Here is a 19,360-nt window from a genome sequence, read left to right as displayed (position 1 = left end):
TAAACTTCCAAGCTGCTGTCTCTGAAAGAAGTTAACACAACACCTCTTATGAGTGTTTTTGGTGTTGCTACCTCCTGTTATCCAGTGCTCATTAGGTCTAGATGGTAGGTTACCATAGCCATCTTCCATCCCTGAATTCCCTGAAAATGGTGCCTCTGGGACATTGAAATGCAGGAGATAAAGAATTCTGATATAATTTCTTGAAATCCTATTTTTTCACACCACCTTTATGTTCTCAAAAAAAAAAAAAAGAATACATATTTGTATTTTCTTCATGGGACTGCATGGAGTAGGACCTTGAAGAAAGGTATTCATCAGTCCACTGTGGGTGCTGAGTGACAAGGTTTGATAGCAAAATGTCAGTGTTTCCAAACCAGGATAATACCCTTGAATTTTTGTGTATCTATTTATTTAGTGTTCCTCTAGTTTTGCGTCCCACTAAATTTGTTTTCTTTGTGAATTATTCCTAATCTGAAATATCTCTCTTTGGGCTTTCACATGGGATCAGAAGTTCAGTTTTCTCATATCCCTCTGGGGGCCAAGTTCCCTAGTGGACCACATGAATTTGAGAGGAAATTGAGAGAGACAAGATATTCTATTGTGATGCCATGCAAAGCTGTATTTCATTTTGTATGCATGTTTTGTTATTTACTTCTGCATTTGAACTGCATCTTCTACTCAACACTGGTTTTTATCCAAAATAAAACAAAGCCTCTCCCATCAATAAAGATATGTTCCAGTTAAATCATGTGATTTATAGAAAAGAGTACAAAACATTGGAATTACCAGACATACGAAGAAGTGCATGCATAGTACCGTTTCCAAACTGAAATATCGTATCATCAGTCTGAAATAATTTACTTTGGGTTTCCCCCTCACATACATAAATTGAGGTAATGCTTAGGAAATGTATGTTGAAGGTTTTCTTTTTGTTCACATTCAAAAGCATGTTCTCCATTGCATTCTGTCACTGACTTTGGGTGTTTTCCCAGTGATTTTTTTTTTTTTTTACCCTGGGGACAATTCTGTTCTCATTCCTTTAGCATACAACAGGATCATGATCCTTTATTGTATTTGGAAGGATCCTAACAGATGATTATATAACATTTTAATGCTTTCCTAGAAAAAGAAAATTGTAATTTGCAATATTTTTTAAACTGTTTTTGTTTTTTTTTTTAATTTTTACAACAGCAACAGCTCTACATTGGCTCAGCCACTGGAGTTTCACAGCTTCCTTTGCACCGCTGTGATGTGTATGGAAAAGCTTGTGCTGAGTGTTGCCTTGCAAGGGACCCTTACTGTGCCTGGGACGGCTCCTCCTGCTCACGTTACTTCCCCACTGCTAAGAGGTAGGGACAATTCTGCATGTCTGCATGTCTGCATGGTTTGCTATTTGTTTTAACTGATGGTCTCAATATGACCAGAGGGCTTTGGAGATTTTTTTAAGGGATGGTTAACTGGAGCCCTTTCCCTTCCAAAGAAAACATCATTGTGGGAGCTACATGCAATATGAAGTCTTGGTTGATTTAAAGTGACCACTGCTACTTCTTGGGTTGGCTTAAAAAGCTCCTGTAGGAAAATTTTCAGACAAGAGTTGTCTCTGAAATAACTCCTAACTTTATATTCATTGGTAAACAGCAAAAAAAAAAAAAAAAAAAATTCTCTAACATAAGGAGTTAATAGGAGAAAAGCTTTTTGTGAAATTCATTAGAAACTAAAGGACTCATTCCAGGAGAAGAGCCAGTCAAATTTTCTCAGCTACATGGGCTAAGTTCATATTTTTCTGGTACTATGGCAGTTTCTCTGGAGGAGGAAGAAAAGGAGAGGGAACAGTGAGGTTTTCAAGGAGAGTCTGAAAGACTGATTTGTTCTGAAAAGTTCTTTAGTATTAGAAATCAATATGGTTGAGTATTGCCTCTGAGCTCAAGAAGACAGTAGCACGAGGAGTCACTGTTTTCTGCTATTCTCTATCCCTGAACCTCATCTTTTCTCAGCATTCCTAGTACAAATTCCTGCTCCCAGCCAATCTCAAGATCCATAGAGCAGCACATCATCCTGTCATTCCTCTGCTTACACTGATGGAAGAAATAGGGCTCTTTGTCTTTTCCTTATCTCTCCAATTTACTGCTACAGATGGAGCTCATATTGGCATGGGGCTAAAGTGTCTGGGACCTCTTCTTACAGGGATTAAGAGGTGGGGGTTACTGGGGCCAAACTGGATTGCACAGCTACAGGAAAAACTTGGGGTGCAGAATTTACTTTTCTGGAGGCCACTGTGAAAGAAAAAGTTAGTTCTGGGAAGCTGGGATCTGAAAAATGCCTAAGAAAAGCCTGCTGTGTCTGCCACTTCCCCTCAGTTTCCCTTTGGCAGCAGCAGCAGAGTACAGGTCTGTGCTACTGGGAGAGAGGATCCTCTGTTCACCTGGTACCTGATGTACACATTGCCTCAAGCCAGCTCAGAATGCATTGATGACTAAATCAGCATTGCTGGAAACAGCTTAAATGTCAACATTATCCTAATAATAAATTCTTGTAATTTTAGGCTCCAGAAATATTGGGAAAATTGATTCCTGAGGCAATTGTACAGATGTTTTACTCATAGTTGTGTTTAGGGTTTGGGGTTTTGTTTGTTTCTTTTTCTTCTTCTTCTTCTTCTTCTTTGTTTTTTAAGTGAGATTTTATAAGGCATGACTTTATTTGCTTTTCTTTCTTTGTGGATTTTACAAGTGTAAATGACAGTTCAGAGCTCCTGTAGTGTGACCACTTCTCTTTACCCTGTGCAGATGTTCTGGTTCATATTTCATAAATTATTGTGTTGATACAACGGTGATACATACAACATTTTTCTGAGATCTCAACTAAATATTTCATTCAAACTCCATTGACAGTAATATGAGTCTTTCTACAGAGTTTATTTTTGCAAATTGTATCCTACAAATATGCTTTTTCAAAATTTAGGAAGGGATAGCAAATTTTTATGGTTCCTTATATCTTGGGTGTGATTTTGTCATTGGTAATGAGTAATATGAAGATATTGGAAATAATGATTCGTACACTTTTTAATCATATATCATTCAGCAGAAGATTCCTTCTTACTAAAGTGTGCTAAGATGTCCTAACTCATAATTTTAATAAAAATGCTCATCTAAGTTTTTTTTTTTTCTAAGAAAAGAAAGCTTTTGCTGCACTTCACACAGTTTCAAGTTTAACGTTTTAGTAGCTTTCAGTGGAAAAGAGTTTGGTTGAAATCTTTCAGGCAGAGGACTCAGCTGTGCAGTTGTGCTTCTGTGAGAGCTCCTGGTATGTGCTGATGCTGGGCTGTTAGTGAGAGCCTGCAAATAGGGCTGGTGTGGAGAAGAGACTGCTGCAGAACAATAGCTTTTAAAAATGTGGGCTGTTGTCACAAGGGAGGGACCAACAGGGCTTTTTACAAGGCTACTTGACTTTTGCATATCCGTTGCTGGATACCATAATCTGAAATCCCAGCACTGTTCAGCAGCCTAATCCTCTTTGTTCTCCTCTAATTTTGCAAGCCCTCAGGCTTTCTCCGATTCCTAAAGTAAAGTACTCACACTTGAAACACATCTTTGTTTGCCTCCTTTTTTTTCTTTTTCACATGAAACGCTTTTCTTTGGCTCAGTTGAATTTTGTTTCACAGCTATTTAAACAAAACTAACAGCAGACAAAGACAGAAAAACACATGCAAAACAAAACTGTATTAAAAAGCTCTCTTCATTGAAATACAATATTTTTTTAGCACAGATCAACATGCTTTTCAAAAGAGCCAGTAGAATTCAAAGTAGGAGAAGAATATACTGAGTTAAAAAGACATTCAATCAAAGGTAGAATTCAGACTCAAGCTACAAAAGATAGAATAAATGGCATTTCAAAATCTTCCTTTTCAAGTTTTTGTTTTTTCTAGAGGCAATTTAGAACAGTTTTGTAAAGATTTTATCAGAAATGTTTCGGTAAAACCCATGGTGGCTGAAATTATGTACGCTTTTTACTTTAGATTTTGTAGAAAATACAGCATTACCATTCCTTCAAATCCACCCATCTTAACATTTCATCTATCTAAAAGATGCTGCAATACTCAATGTATTCTGTACTTGCAAAATTGTGTACTTTTGATACATGTTAAACTTTACAGTATATTTTCTAATCCTTCAGCAGTCCCTGTATCTGTGAATCAAGTAATGAATTTAATGAATTTATCTGTGACCAATATTGCCCACACAGTTAAAATAGATTTAATTTTTTATTTTATTTGGTATTTAATACTAATAATTAGCATTGAACATTATTTATTTCTTTAGTATCTCTGTGCAAGAGGCATGTATTCTGAAGGCTTCACCTGTAAGAATAAAGCCTGAGTCTACAAAATGATAATGCACAGAATGTAGTAGTAACAATATGATTTCCTTCCTAGTGTTGTTTAGGTGCACTTGTGACCTCTGTAATTATATGAATGTTCCATTTGTTGCTGCTGAGCCCTGGGAAAGGCACTAACAGATTTCAAACGTGATCTTTGCAGGCGCACCAGACGACAAGACATCCGAAATGGGGACCCGCTCACCCACTGCTCAGACCTGCAGCATCACAGTGAGTTATGGGCACAACTGAACTGCAGCTCATTTGTATGTCATTTACAGACTCTGCACAAGTAGGGTAGGAAGCACGTGAATGATTTGTTGGTGAAATTGTCTTGAACATCTGCAAAAGATGAATATAATACATCATTATCCCAATTTAAATAGCTTATAATGGCCTGGATCAGACACTAAAGTCTATTTGGGTTTGAGGGTTTTTTTGGTTTGGTTGGGGTTTTTTTTGGGTTTTTTTGGTGTTTTTTTTTTTTTGTTGTTGTTGTTGTTTTTGTTTTGTTTTGTTTTCCTCAGATAAACAGTTTAAGCATTTTAATTTTCCTGCTTCTCTTCCCTGATAATACCATATCATCACATTAGGCATATTATATCAGAAAGGAATTGTATTTCCTTCATGACATCAAGAAATATGTCCAAATCTACATTGCTGTACATAGTTTGCATAAGATGATAACAAAATCAAATTACAAACCAAATGTGTTTGTAACTATCTTGGCAAAACATGGAGTGACCTTTGTGGCAATTGTCAGACTAAAAGCTCTGAAGATCAGGATGCTCTTGCAGCAGGCATCTCCCCATGTGCTTTCAGCTTGGGTTTTCTGAGACATATTTTGGTTTGCTTTTTTGTCAGCTGTTTCATTTTCACAGTGTATTGATCAGCTTCCTTTTTTGACTTGTTTGACTGACAAACTTCTCACAGTTACTGATTTGTTGCCAAACTTTTCAGAAGACCTTCACTCAGAAAATTAAAAACGCCCTATTTTGCTGTAAGGCAAGGGAATACTTAGGCAATGCTTCCCTCTGCTGGAAAAAAGTGATTCCTCATGATTGTGGTACATCTACAGGAACTTTTCATGTAGAATATTCTGAGTTTGAACTGAATGGCCCATACAGGGCTCCTCAAGCCCTCAACCCTGGTGTTATTAGCACCATGCTCTAACCTGCTGACCTAATCTCAGGGTTAAACCACTGGAAAAACAAAAAGGTGGCTGAAAATGCAGATACCTCAAAATCATCTTGTCCTTCCAGTCCATGTAATAGCAAAAATGGTAAATAGTTCTAAATGTTACTTTTGTGTTAGCTATAATTCACTACCAATAGTAGTTTTCTCTGTCTTCATTTCAATCATTTGAAACTCACAGCTAACGGTACTATGGCTTTTCTTTTCACTTCTGATTGGCAGATTCAGGCCAAATTGATCAGAAGGAAAAAGGAGTTTTGAAAGTGTATGAATAGACTGTGGTCAGTATATAGCTGTCGCATTTTGAGAACTCATGAATGTAGAACTACTTTAGATTTGAAATAGTCAATTGTGACTAGTAGAAAGCTCACAAATTTCCTAATGCATGATATCAGATAATACTTACACAGTAAAGATAAGACAATCCTTATATTGAGAATGAGATTTTCAGTTCCACAATGAGAAAGTTTCACCAGCCACTAAACACTGATTTTAATACAAGCAGAAGCATTTCTTAGCTTTATGTTTTTAGTCGTTGAACATTTTAGTCCTAAAAACTATTAACTGGTCTACTACCACAGGTCTCTTTATTTTAGTGCTCTATAACCTTTGCTAGCTGTGTTTTATACAACTGTAGGTCTATTCTTTATTTTCATAGATGAAAAATACATTTCAAAACACTTTGGGTTTATATCTTCCAATATTTGGCAAGCATTTTTGTCTGAAAAAGATACTTTCTGTCCAAAGGGAAGAGAGTATTCCAGTTTTACAATAATCCAGAAATGCAGTTTTTTCATTGATACAATCATGAGAACTCAAGGTCTGGACAAAGTTATTATATGGCAGACTTGATCAAAAGGAGTTTTAATACAGCTTTGCCAAAATGAGCAAAGCAAATATGAAACAAGATAAGACAGCTGTAGAAGGATCAGTAAGTTACAAAAAATAGCGAGGGAATCCATTTCTGGATCCTAGACTTGAAAGATGCACTGTCATAAAACATTTACAAAAGTAAATAGTGCAGATGACTGCATGGCCTATAAATTTCCTATGCCAATTTATGCTGTTTTTTCTTTGTTTGTGACCAGTAGTTCCCTTTACAACAGATGAAGAATTGGTTTTATCTATAGCCAAAAGGCAAGCCTAAAAAATCGTTTACTACTTGTCTAGAGATTCATTTACAGGAAGTGTCAATTGATTCTCCATCTGCACCAACAAAACCATGGAAAAAGAATATAGTCTTAGAGTATAACTTTTAAGGACATTGCAGAAACCAACTTTGCAATCAGTCTGAAGCAATAATGTTTTAAATAAGGTTTATGTAGCATTTTCGGTTGCTCTTTGATGTAAATATATAAGAAGTATAATATGACTGCACAGAAACATTAGAGAGTGCTGAGGATCCTTCACTGTACAGCTGTTTGCCCAGACATTAATGTTTAAATCTAAAAGTGTGGTCACCTTTCTGGCAGCTAAAGGAGAATGTTACATAAAGTGTAACATACTAGAGCTATCAAGAAATAATAAAGTTTGGGGTGCTTTGAAAAAGAACTTGTTAAAGAAGAGGTGCTTTTTTATTAACATGATTTATCCCAGGGGAAGTTCAAAAAATCACTCTGAATAAACTGTATTGTGAGATTCATTCATCTGCAAAGCCATCTTGGTATAGGTACTTAGCCTTTCATACTTCTTTGTTTATGTCAGAAATTATGTGTTCTTAAAGGATATTTATCAGGGTAGTAAACTGATACTGCTGTTGGGTTCATTTTGGGAATTACTGCTTTCAGACAGGATTTTGGGCTGAATTTCATTACCAACTTCATGACTTCTATAATTTTCTAATTCCTCCAGCTGCTTTTCTGAACTTCTTAGACTTACATTCTTCCAAGCAGTCTCTTCAGCTTCTCAGTCCCAAAGCTGCATTCTGATCCTATGATTATTCCATCACTGCTTACTTTCTTGCACTCCATGTGCTCAATATTACATGAACTTCATGGACATTTCTGCACCTGCCTTCTGCTCCTTCAAACCATGGAACTGGAAATTGAAAGCTCTCTAAAAGGCTTCCTCTCTCAATGTGTGTCTGTCACCCATATTGTGTTGTCTGTAGCTGTGAAGAAATGTAAAGAGGACTTCAGTTGCCATGGTTTTCTCTAACACAATAGAATGTCATAGACCAGTTCCAAGGAAACAGAAGTTTGAAATTGTGTCAGATTCTTAGATACTAAGAACATTCTAGGACCTAAGTTTTCCAGCATAAACTTCTCTATGTACTTAAAAACATGCTGCTACTCATGGGCCATAAGACTTTTACCAAAGAAATACCTGGGTTTGTCCTTTTGGCTGATATGTATGATTTAGAAAACTGCCTCACCTGGGTCTAATGAGAACAGTGTAACATATGCTCTGCCCCATGTAATTCACTTGAACTAAGCCATGTTCAGGAAAATAGAATGAAGTGGAGCTGCAAGCCCCCTAATGAGTAATCTGCTGGTTAAATTGTCCTTTTAGGATGCTGAAGATGAGGACTCACAGTTCACTTAGTTTTAGAAATTTGACTTGATATTCTTACTTCCAATACAAATACCCAAACTATCAGATTGCTATTGTTGAAGATGGGAGCCGGAGACAGAGTATGCATCCTAGGGTGAAATCCCTGTGATTCCATTTTTTATTATGGAAGTCTGTAAATCACTGTTACCCAGAAACACATCACTGGAGTAGTAACATATATGTCCCAGGCTATAAAAGGGGGTATTTTCTACTGTCTTATGCTGAAGGCCTATATGTGCTGTCTGTTGTGGATCCCAGTTCAGATATCAAGCAGCTTTTCTTTGCGTGAGGATATCTGACTGCCTGCTCAGCCGTGCAAATTTTGTTCCTAACTTGAAACAGAAGAGTTCAGTACATCAGTCAGCCATTCACAGTGTTAAATCTGGAGCCATCAGTTATCATTTCCAATCTTTATCTTATCACTTCTAACTTTATTCAGCTAATCTCGTCACATGTTTCTAGTTCCTCTGTTTCAGTGACACAAATTGACACCTGTGTTCCATCTCAGACCTCACCACCTTGGCTAGAGCAGCTGTTTTACTTTCTCTTGTTCCTTTGCTTTCTAATTCATTCCTTCACTGCTCCCTGTCTTCCTGACCCACTGCTGTACTGATTTTCTTCGTGGGAATATGGTTTATGAGAGATGTCATAAAAGTTGTTTCACTCAGTTTTTAATAGAACACCCCACTCCCTTGGTTAAAAGGTCTGCAATCCAGCAGAAGAAGGCAAGCATTTCTTGTTTTATTGTTAATAGGCCATTTGATGGTTACTGGGCAAGCACCGATCCTTATTCTGCTCCACATCCCCTCTGCCATCCTTTCTCAGGGCTGAAAGTCACATGTGATTCTGTATCAGCATAAGTCAGGAGCTCAATTTTACTTTTACCTTTGTCACAGACATCTAAAAAACAGCCTGTGCTTGCTAAACAACATGGCCAGTGGGAGAAAGGCACAGTTGGGAGCAAAACTGGACAATAGATTTCTCTTTAAATAGGATTTTAAATAGACATAATTTTCCTGTTAAAGCATATCAAAACTAGTTCCTTAGTTTTCCAGTGCTAAAAATCAAATGTGAAAAATGGAAAGAAAGACAAAGAGATTGGCAAGGAGTCAGGAAACCTCATAAGACCAACACAGTTCCTCCCCATCCCTTTCCTCCTCATCTACTCTTCAGGATTATTGTTCTGTTGCCACTTAAGTCCATACCAGCATTTCAGAGAGCTAAAAGGTGGAGTTGAAACATGATGCCTTAAAGCCTCTGTGGTACTGGAGAAGAATCAAATACCATATAAGTCCTATAGCTATGTGATATTTCCAGCAAGTTGATGAATATCTTGAAACATTGTTGTTACAAAAGGAAGTAATTTATTTAACTTTCTTTTTCCCCCTCCCATAATGTCTGGTTTATTAACCTCATTACATTTCCATAAATTATATCAGTATGAGAGGAAATGATTAATTGAAAATCGTTTCCTCAAAAACATTATTCCTGGTCATTAACAGTTTCAGCAAACTGCATGTCACATAATCTAAACACATTATTCTACTTTTAAATAGCCTCATGTTTTATTACTTTGCTCTAAAGTATTATGACCATAGAGCCCAGGAGGCATCATTACAAACATTCTGCAACTACACCCTGAGTTTTCTCATTGCATACAGTTTGCTATTAAAAATTCCTGTCATGGCCTACATGTTTTCCTTGATGAATAATAATGAGACTTACAAAAAATTTCACAATTAAATTAATTAACTTCATTTATTGAGATGTTAACAGCTGTTAAGATTTAAAATACAATAAGAAAAAAAAGAAAAACAGTAAGCCAAAAAACCTACCATAGTCCTTACAAAGATAGAGGTGTTGATGGAGATTTTTCAAATGGTATACTGATATGAAAATTTTTAGAGTTTTTATCTTTGTTTTTATCTAAACAAAAAAGAAATACATAGCAATTAAGGGTTAGTTTCATGGCAATTTTTTTTTCTTTTTTTTTTTCATGCCTAACAGATAACCCAAGTGGTCAGGCCCTGGAGGAAAAGATTATCTATGGAGTAGAGAATAGCAGCACTTTCCTTGAGTGCAGTCCAAAATCTCAGCGTGCCGTAGTCTACTGGCAATTCCAGAAGCAAAATGATGATCGCAAAGAAGAGGTACAGTACAAAAAAAAGAAAAAAAGATACAACTAATTTTCTCTATAAAGATAGAATTTAGTCTGTGTCCTTCCCAGAATAATTTAAGTTGAGCAGAACTTCTCTGGAATGTATGATTTCCATTGTTCTTCAGCATATTCTCACTCTTATTACCATAAAATCCTGTAAGGTCCCTGATAGGTTTTACAGATTGTTATAGCAGCAAGCATTCATATCCTCTCCTTGCTCAGACTCCCTGCACAAAACACTGGTTTATATCAGAGATTTCAGAAACAGAAAAAGCTATCCAACTGTCACCTGAAACATCATATAAAGATAATAACTTAAATATCACAAAGGCCTTAAAATTGCCTTTGGGAAAAAGCTTACCTGCTTTCCCCTAATCGTATTGTTTGACTGAAGCACAGTCTGGCAGGAGCATCCCATGTGCTGCATGCTCTGAGACTTTATTGCAGATAGTGTCAAAATGAAGAACTGAGAACTTTAGTGGACACAAGATTATAGAAACTTTTATTTTTCTCAAAAGCAGTGTTCTTTGAGGCAGAAACACTTATTTTCCCCTGTTTGCATTACAGTAAGCTGATACTTTCTTTTTCTCATTTTCTTGTCACCAAGATTCTTATGTTATTAATCACCCAAATTTTCAAGTTTGAAAATTTCAAGTTCGAGCCAGGTCACAGATATCTTAAGAGAGCAATCTACTCTGGTAGGTAAGGAGGTCAAACTAGGGAATAAGAACTTTTATGTTGAATTGAAATATTTGTAAGTATACATACATATATTTAAAGCATGTTCAGACTTGTTACATTAGCTGCTTTAAGTATTTTTGCTTTGTTTGAATATTATTAAGAATTTATTCTGAGTTGAGAGAACAGCAAACAGCTCTATGCGCAGGTTCTGTTCTGACTGCAGCACCATTTGCATTTAGAGAATGAAGTTACATCCTAGATATGAATTAATTAAAAAAAACCCCACACAGTATTTTGAACAGCTGATTTTTTTAATATTAAAATTTTTAGATTTGATCCTTAGTTGCTTGTTTGTCATTTTTCCACTTAGGCAGAACCCACTTCTATGCATGACAGTTTTTGTAGTAAGGAGCAACAGGAAGACAAAGAACCTTTCCTGCAAATGGATCTAGATTTGACTAACAGATAACGAGACCTCAGTAATACAGCGAAATGAATCCATGTTTACTCTGATGATTATAGGCTCAGATCTTCTGTAATCTTTCCAGCAACTCCATCTGACATAGTTCAAACAGATCTTTGTTCAGCAGCAGTAGTTACTAAGGAGTAAATTCCTAATTCCCCAAACTCTTGGCATTATATCAGTTTTTCCAAAATATTTGAGCCTTTCATGGTAACAAATGACTGGCAAAGGGTTTTTTGTGGGTTTTGGAATTCTTGGCCAAGTCTTACCAGTTAAAAGGAGCAGTAATAAAGAAGTAGGATGGTTAGAGGATAATTTGGCAAATGTATGAAAAATAACCATTGAAATTTCCACTTTTTCCCAATACAGATAAAAGTGGGTGATCACATGATCCGGACAGAACAGGGCCTCTTGCTACGAAGTCTTCACCGGAGAGACTCTGGTGTTTATTTTTGCCATGCTGTGGAGCACGGCTTCATGCAAACCTTGCTCAAGGTGACCCTGGAGGTGATCGATAATGACCACCTGGAAGAGCTGCTCCATAAAGAAGAAGATGGTGATGGCTCCAAGATCAAGGATGCGACCAACAGCATGACCCCCAGCCAAAAGATCTGGTACAGAGACTTCATGCAGTTGATCAACCACCCCAATCTGAACACAATGGATGAGTTCTGTGAGCAGGTTTGGAAAAGAGACCGCAAACAGCGCCGGCAAAGGCCTGCCAACGCGCAGGTGAACACAAATAAGTGGAAGCACCTACAAGAGAACAAAAAAGGTAGAAACAGGAGGACCCATGAATTTGAGAGGGCACCACGGAGTGTCTGAGCTACATTACCTCTAGGAACCTCATCCAAGTAGAAACTTGTATAGACAGATAACTGGAAAAAAATGCAATATTCATGAACTTTTTCATGGCATTATGTGGATGTTTACAAGAGTGGAAAGTTCAAACTAGTTTCCACTAAGTTTAAATTAAATCCATTTTTAATTTTCCTAGCAAGTCCTTCCTCTCTGCTCTGATTCTAAGACCAGAAAGACCAGAGTTTCAAGGATGATAACTCACCTGGACCTAGGTTACTGCTCAAAAACTTCTGCAAGTATTCAGCAGGCAAGCTTTGCTTTCTCTTTTGATGGAGATATAAATAAAATAGTGTATTTCATGCTGTCATCTTACAGGAAAGAAAAACAAGTCCCACCTATCATCATCAGGACTACCATTTCTAGACATTTATAAAACTGCATGAACTCATTAAGTTGATGAACATCTAAACACATGATTGGACACAAGGATTTTGTTCTTGTTTTGTCTACCAGCTCTCCTGTTTATATGTGCTAGAAGAGGAAAAACAATACTGAATGAGATTAATTGTGGAAATCTGAACAACATAAGCCATCCATCATCTGGACAGAAAAAAATGTGGAGTACACTGGCCTACTACTGATGACTTCTTTCAGCTTTGATCTAAAGATGTATTTTATTAAAAGTATAATTTAAATGTACCATGAAAAAATATGCAGCAAACATTAGCTCCTTTCTAAAATAGATTAGACTTTTTGTCTTAGAAATGTTGTACTTTGTAATTATTGATTTAGAGGAAAAAAGACAACTTCCAATTATGACTGCTTTACTTTTTGTTTGGGAAAACTTCCAGGGGAGCTGGTCACAGTGCAATTAACCTCCTCCCCTGTCAATAATCTATATGACATGTAACTTCAAAGCAATTTTAAAACTAAGCTATTTTAACATGAAAGTCACTGTATAGCATGGAAGTATTCTGCATTCTGTTTTTCTAAGTATGGTATTTGAAATTATTCAACTTGTTAATACCTTGCTATAGATTGAACCAATGAAGAGGAGAGCATTGATTTTCAGTTGTATATTTTTTTTAATTAAAAAAACAAATAGCATTAAAATACCCTCGTCTAATTACACTCTTGCTTTCTCGGTTCATACTTGTGAATGCTAATATTTAAATACTGATGCTCATAGACTGTCATATATCCATGAGCAGAGCTCACATTCAGTTTAAGGAGTTGTGCTCCCAGCTCTGTGGTAGGGATTTGTCCACACTACTGACTCTCAGTACTCTGTTCTTTCTGTGGGCCAGATCACCAAAATGCACAGAAACAGCACTAAACAGGCCATGTAAATAACAACCCTAAAGCCAGCTCCCCATTTTAAGAGCTGAGGGAAAATTTTACCTGTGGGTGAAATCAGATGAAGTAGTAAATAGGTGAAGTTCAGCTTAATGACTAGTTTATACTGACAGAAAATTTGGTCCTGCACTTCTGTCTTGTTCTATATACAGGAGGGCAACAGAGTGAAACAGACAATGTACTTGCATCACGAGTGTCAGTTTAGAGTTATAAGTAGTGGATTTATTCACCTCAGCACAGATGTGCCTTTGGTCCCCAGTTCTATGGTGTCCAGTTCTTTTGAAATCATCTTTCTCCAGCCTCCCATATTTTATCTTGGTAGAGTCTGTAAATGACATAATTTCAAGTATAATGTCATTGTGGGGAAAATTACTAGAACAAAATCCTTAGTTTGCTAAAGGAGCTTTTATATTAAAGTGTGTCTACACTGATGACTGATCTGTTTTTTGTTATTCACTCTGTGGCATTTAATTTATCAATTTATTTCTACACTATCAACCAGCCTTATCAGACACAATATAACACAACTGCTGTGACAGCATCTCTCACAATGTGCCCCAGCCTCCTTGCCACTCACTAATTCAAGTATCCTTCTCCTTAGTGAAGCCTTGGCTTCTTGCCTCTGTAGAAATTGGATTTTCACTAAGATTCGAGTTACTTCAGTCCCCTTTGAATGCTTTGGAGGGGATGAATTTGCAGGATTTTTTTGTCATTTATTTCTTCAGGAAAAAGTCATTGAATAATCTAGGACAAGGCTGTACGGCCATGATTTAAGAAAGCACTTGGGAATTTATTTTCAAAGCAGCTTTAAGTCTCTGTTATGTTTAACCTGACTCTTGTGACCTTCAGTTTGCTGGTAAATTCCCATTATTTCATGATGTGCTGAATATGGATTAATTAAAATATATGTTCAACTATGTACTTTTCTGAGCAGAAGTATTAATTTTTTAACTCAGCATATGGTTTATTTCTGAGCACTGTTGTCAAATGAATTATTTAATTTTAATCACAGAACATTCTCTAGCTTTTTGTGAATGGCTGTTGTCTACCATCTAGTTACGACAATACTTTTTCTTACAAAAGGAAACAGTTCTAAAATAAACCTCAGAGAATTCAGTGGGAAAACATCCAATTGATTTCAATAGAACCCAAATCACTTTGTTTCCTTTTTTACAAATTCATGGAATTTCTATGTAACTTTTTTTTTCTCTTCCGTGTTCATAGCAACTGGTTCTATAGGAACTCCTTAAAATAAACTGAACCAAATGCCTCCTTCACAATGTCTGAAGAGGAAAGTAAAATCATAATTATAAGATATGTTTTTCTATACTGAGAGAGATAATCTGTGGGAACAAAATTACGGAAGTTGCAACATTTTTTCTATGACCTGGCAGTCTCATTAAACAATTGATATGATCATATCTTACAAACTTCAGCCCAGTCCTCACTGACATGAATAGTCTTGTTTAAGTTTTTGTGTTTGCTTATATAAAGAAGAAGGCAAAAGATCAAGCTAACAGTGAAAACTTTTGATTTTTAAGTTCATGTTATGGTCAAGTTAAAGCAACATTTAATACTGATGTGAAATTAACTTATTTTCAAAAAGCATAGGCCTTAATGAATTAATGTATAGAAAGGTGCTCTGCAGCTTCAGTAAGATTCATACCCCCATTTATGTCATTATTGTTAAAAGCAACACAAAGTTTGAAAATAAAAATTAAAATGGTATTTCTGTAAAGAACCAATAAAACCCTTTAAACCTCTAGTTACAGACTTTAGAAGAAGTAAGTAAAAAGTTGTGTTTAAGCTGGAGAGAAATAAAGGACTTCATTTATAACCGGAAAGATCTATTTTCATTGTTTTAAGGTATCCATCTGCAAGGAAAAAAATATATTTAATTTTATTCTTATACATCTACTCTTTGCACTTGCACAGATCACTGAAATGGGAATTCATTCTATGGCTCCCAAAAACTGTATGGTTATGTTAAACTATAACATCAAACTGAGAAAACATGCATCTTTGCAAAACAAAGTTAAATCTCCATGACCCAATAAAGTCACTATGTAAAAAAAATTAAATTAAATGCATGTGAATGCGCATTTACTGTTCCTTTTTATGTATTATTTAGTGAATATCAATGGTATGTGTTTAATAGTTCAGTTTTTGCTACCTACACATTAGTCAAAAGAGATGTAAATATTTTTGACTAGATAAGGAGGTACAGTGTAAAGTACTGTTATCTAGAGGTACTCCGTTTCGGTGTGTTCAGCAAAATACTTAAATGCAAGATTTTGCCACACAGGTGATAAGGTGGTTTATTTGCTATACCAGTGTCTGAGTTGTGCGCTTGTTCTTTAAACAACTATTTCTCACTGGGTAGTAAATAATTCCACTTCTGTATTTATCACTTCAATTCAGATGGGAACTAGAAAACTGGAGAGAAAGTGTAATGAAACTGCTGCTGTAAATTATTTCTTTTAGCATGTATTCAGTTGTTAAATAAACATTCTTCCAAATATTTGAAGTTCAGTGTCTTGACTGTTTACACGGAAATGTGCCCTGTAACCTCCACGAGCATATGGAGTGCATTGTTGTCAGTATAATGCTATCAATGTGTATGAGCTCTGTTTATTAGGCCAGAAGGATTGCTATTAGTATTAATTGCATTTTTTGTTTCTTTTTTGAAAGCTGCAAACTAATAAGCCTGAAATGAAAGGCATGAACTTATCTTCAGCCTATCTTTTGGCATAGCTGCTGAGCTTGTGCAGATAGAGCCACACATATACACACCCCCATTGTCCACTCTGTCCATGAACCAAACTGTAAATCAGCCTGAAAGCCAAATGAATATGACCAAGTTGCTGTACTTGATGAAATTTCACTCTGTGCAATGCTAATGGCTATGGACAGCTATGCTGATTCCCTTTGGAAAGTGGCTTGCACAGAAAGCAAGTGGAATAAATCAGGTTCTGTCTGTTACCAACATACTCTTGTATCCTTCGGTAAACTTAGCAGCTGTTTGGAAGTGCTTAGGGGCTCCATCTAAAAGTAATATGCTGTGGCACTAAGCACTGTGCAAACAGTTAAAAAGACAAATGGCTGCTCTGCAAAGCCTGAAGTTTAAATACACTAGACAAGAAGTGGAGGAAGGAAAGTATCGTTATTTCCATTTGGCATGTACAGAGCTGAAGAATCAACCAGTTGTACTAAGCTGTCGCTAATCCATTCAGCCTCGCCCATGCTCCTTCCTGTAGAGCAAGGGTAGAGGAGTACAGTTCAAAGGGTCCTGTAAGGATATTTTATGGTTACTACTGCTTTCTGAAAATGGAAATAAGCCCTCAGCAGCAGCCAAGCGACTCAGTCTGTTACAAAAGATGCTGCAAATACAAAAAGGACAAAATTAATATGTCAAGCCATGAATTCGCTAATTGCAAATGCAGCATTTTTGTATTTCTATGGCCAGTGCACAGCTTAGAAATACAAAGGAAGACCCTTGTTTCTGGATACAGCCACACTGTGTCCTTTGCTAGAATTCCCTGCAGAGCACAGCTAAAATGAGTATTCTCTGCCATTACTCTGTACATTGCCAAGAACGTACAATGGCTAGGGGCCACCTTCAATGACAGTGAGTGGGAGGACAGTAGAAACGTTTCAGATGTCATACTTATATGCTCTTATATACAAATGCACAGATAGGTAGATATACATTTAAACAGTCAGCTTTCACTGAGATGAAATCCTCTTTTAAGGATTTGAGGCTCTAGATGCAATTCTAGTACATCTCTGAATATGTTTGGTGGCTTCAGCTATAAATTTTTCTAAATGTTTCCTCTGTGAAGACTGAAACACTCTGTTTCCCTACAGGTCACATTCACTGAGCTCCCCATCAAACATCAATTAAATGGCAAGCAAAGTTATGATGTTTTTTCCAAAGCATAAAATAAAGACTATTATCCTTAGAGTGCTCAGTAACAGGACACAAGCAGATCAGAGTATTCAGCCAGCTTCTTTGCTCCCCATAAATACTTGCATGAAAGGTTGGAGGAGCTTCATAGAAAAACTAGAAACTGTGGAGAAAAGACCTTATTTGGTAACTTTTTTTCCTGGAATTTATAAAAAGTTAACTTTTTGGAGAACTTCAGGATGATCCGAACTAAATCTCAGAGCTCTAGGGAAGCAGTATCCAAAATGAAAAGGTTTCACTTAGTTTAAGAAAGCAAATTCCCATCTCTCTCTTAGAAATTTTTCACCCCTCAGGCTTCTGCTTGCCTCAATATTAACCTGAAGAAGTCATTATATGGTTTCTATAGTCCTTGTTGAAGGTTACTGTTTTCAACACACCCGGGGAACCCCATTTCTGACAATTATCCCTCCTTGAGCTGCTTCTCTTGTAACATCTATTAGTACTAGGCCTAAAAAACATCCTGTTCTCATGCACAGGTATAAAATCAGGCCTTGGTGGGCCGCAAAAAAACATGTCTTCAATGAGCTATGAGGTAGCATGTTGGAAGATTCCTGTCAGGAAGATTTAAGGGATGGAAAGTTTCTGGTCTGGGGGCACTAAGGGGTCTCTCAGAACCTTCCAGCCAGAGCTTGACCCCCACATCCAGGACAGGGCAGGCAAAGGGGATAAGCTGGGGCAGCTCCAGCCCCTGGCTCCAGACACATCTGAGCATCAACCCCCAGGTGGATCTGGCTTGCCACAGCCTATGGGCAGGGTTGTGTGGGATTGCAGATGGAATCCTGCAGCCTCTCTGGGGCAGGCACTGAGTGCCAGGGGCTGCAGCTGGGTCCAGAGCAGCTGTGGGCAGGGTGGGATGAGCCCTGGACTGGGCTGGGTCATTTGGGCTCCTGAGTGCAGACAGATGAACTTGGTGCTTGCAGCCAAGGAGTCTCAAACACCCTTCCTGATTTGCTTCTAATCACTTGAGGTCACTTGTCTTCCACTTTCAGAGTCAGTTCTCTGCCTTCTGAAAGCCTACAATAAACCAACAGTACCATGGCAGCACAATTTGTTTCCAATTTGATTGGATCAGGCTAGTTGATGTTGAAATAAAAAGGTAAATTTACACCAGACACTTACTAAGGATTAATGTGCACAGGATTATAACACTTTTCCCTTAATCAGAGACAACCTTGTGAAAATAAAGATCTGGCCTTCTCCCCACATATGAGCCTGCCAGGTCTGCCTGCGCACAGCCGCATTCCACACAGCTGCATCTGAGGCACCTGGGACAGGTTTTGAAGGATGAATCTGATTTCATGAGCAGGCCCAGTAGTTTTTCAGGCCATTCCACTTTACAGCCTGGTGTAAATCAAATATGATCCTGTGTCCTGGGAACAAAACTTTTCACTTCTCAACATGGGGTACCCCTGCAGCCTGTATTACATTTATGCTTTATCCACATATAATGTATTCATTTCTCTATAAGTTTCATGGTCATCTTTTCTTGTAAGCATGTTAGCATGAATTATGATTGTTTATGCAGAGGTAAATGGAGATGCATGTTTCTACATGGAAAAGGATAAAAAGACTATGGTAATTCTGTTAGATCTACTACATCAAGTAAATATCAAATATGGCTTGAACATCTCATTTCTTGCTATGGCTGCAGGCAGGAGAGGAAAAGAACAGACAAAAGAAATGCAGACATTTCAGCTATATTGTGCAGTCATCATTTCCTTAAGCCCTTAAGTTTCATATGTCACTTTTTTTCTGGGCTTGTAGCACTACATAGAGAGCACGCATTCCTACAAACTGTTTTTGCTGAACAATGCCA

At 37.1% G+C, this 19,360-nt stretch overlaps 1 protein-coding gene across 3 annotated transcripts in view; it reads left to right on the top strand.

The window, feature by feature from the left end:
* The window catches only part of SEMA3A (semaphorin 3A), a 276,486-nt gene extending 260,382 nt beyond the window's left edge, over positions 1 to 16,104 (top strand). For all 3 annotated transcript variants that reach the window (XM_085568255.1, XM_031506947.3, XM_085568254.1), the window contains 4 exons: positions 1,192 to 1,349; positions 4,535 to 4,602; positions 10,126 to 10,268; positions 11,790 to 16,104. In XM_085568255.1, the coding sequence (XP_085424381.1) occupies positions 1,192 to 1,349; positions 4,535 to 4,602; positions 10,126 to 10,268; positions 11,790 to 12,245 (825 nt within the window). In that variant the 3' untranslated portion in view covers positions 12,246 to 16,104. The remainder of the gene's footprint in view (positions 1 to 1,191; positions 1,350 to 4,534; positions 4,603 to 10,125; positions 10,269 to 11,789) is intronic.
* Positions 16,105 to 19,360: the final 3,256 nt, after the last annotated feature.

This window comes from Lonchura striata, chromosome 1A (assembly GCF_050655825.1).
Source record: "Lonchura striata isolate lonStrDom1 chromosome 1A, ASM5065582v1, whole genome shotgun sequence".
Taxonomy (NCBI): Eukaryota; Metazoa; Chordata; class Aves; order Passeriformes; family Estrildidae; genus Lonchura; species Lonchura striata.
This window is presented reverse-complemented; position numbering and strand designations above follow the sequence as displayed.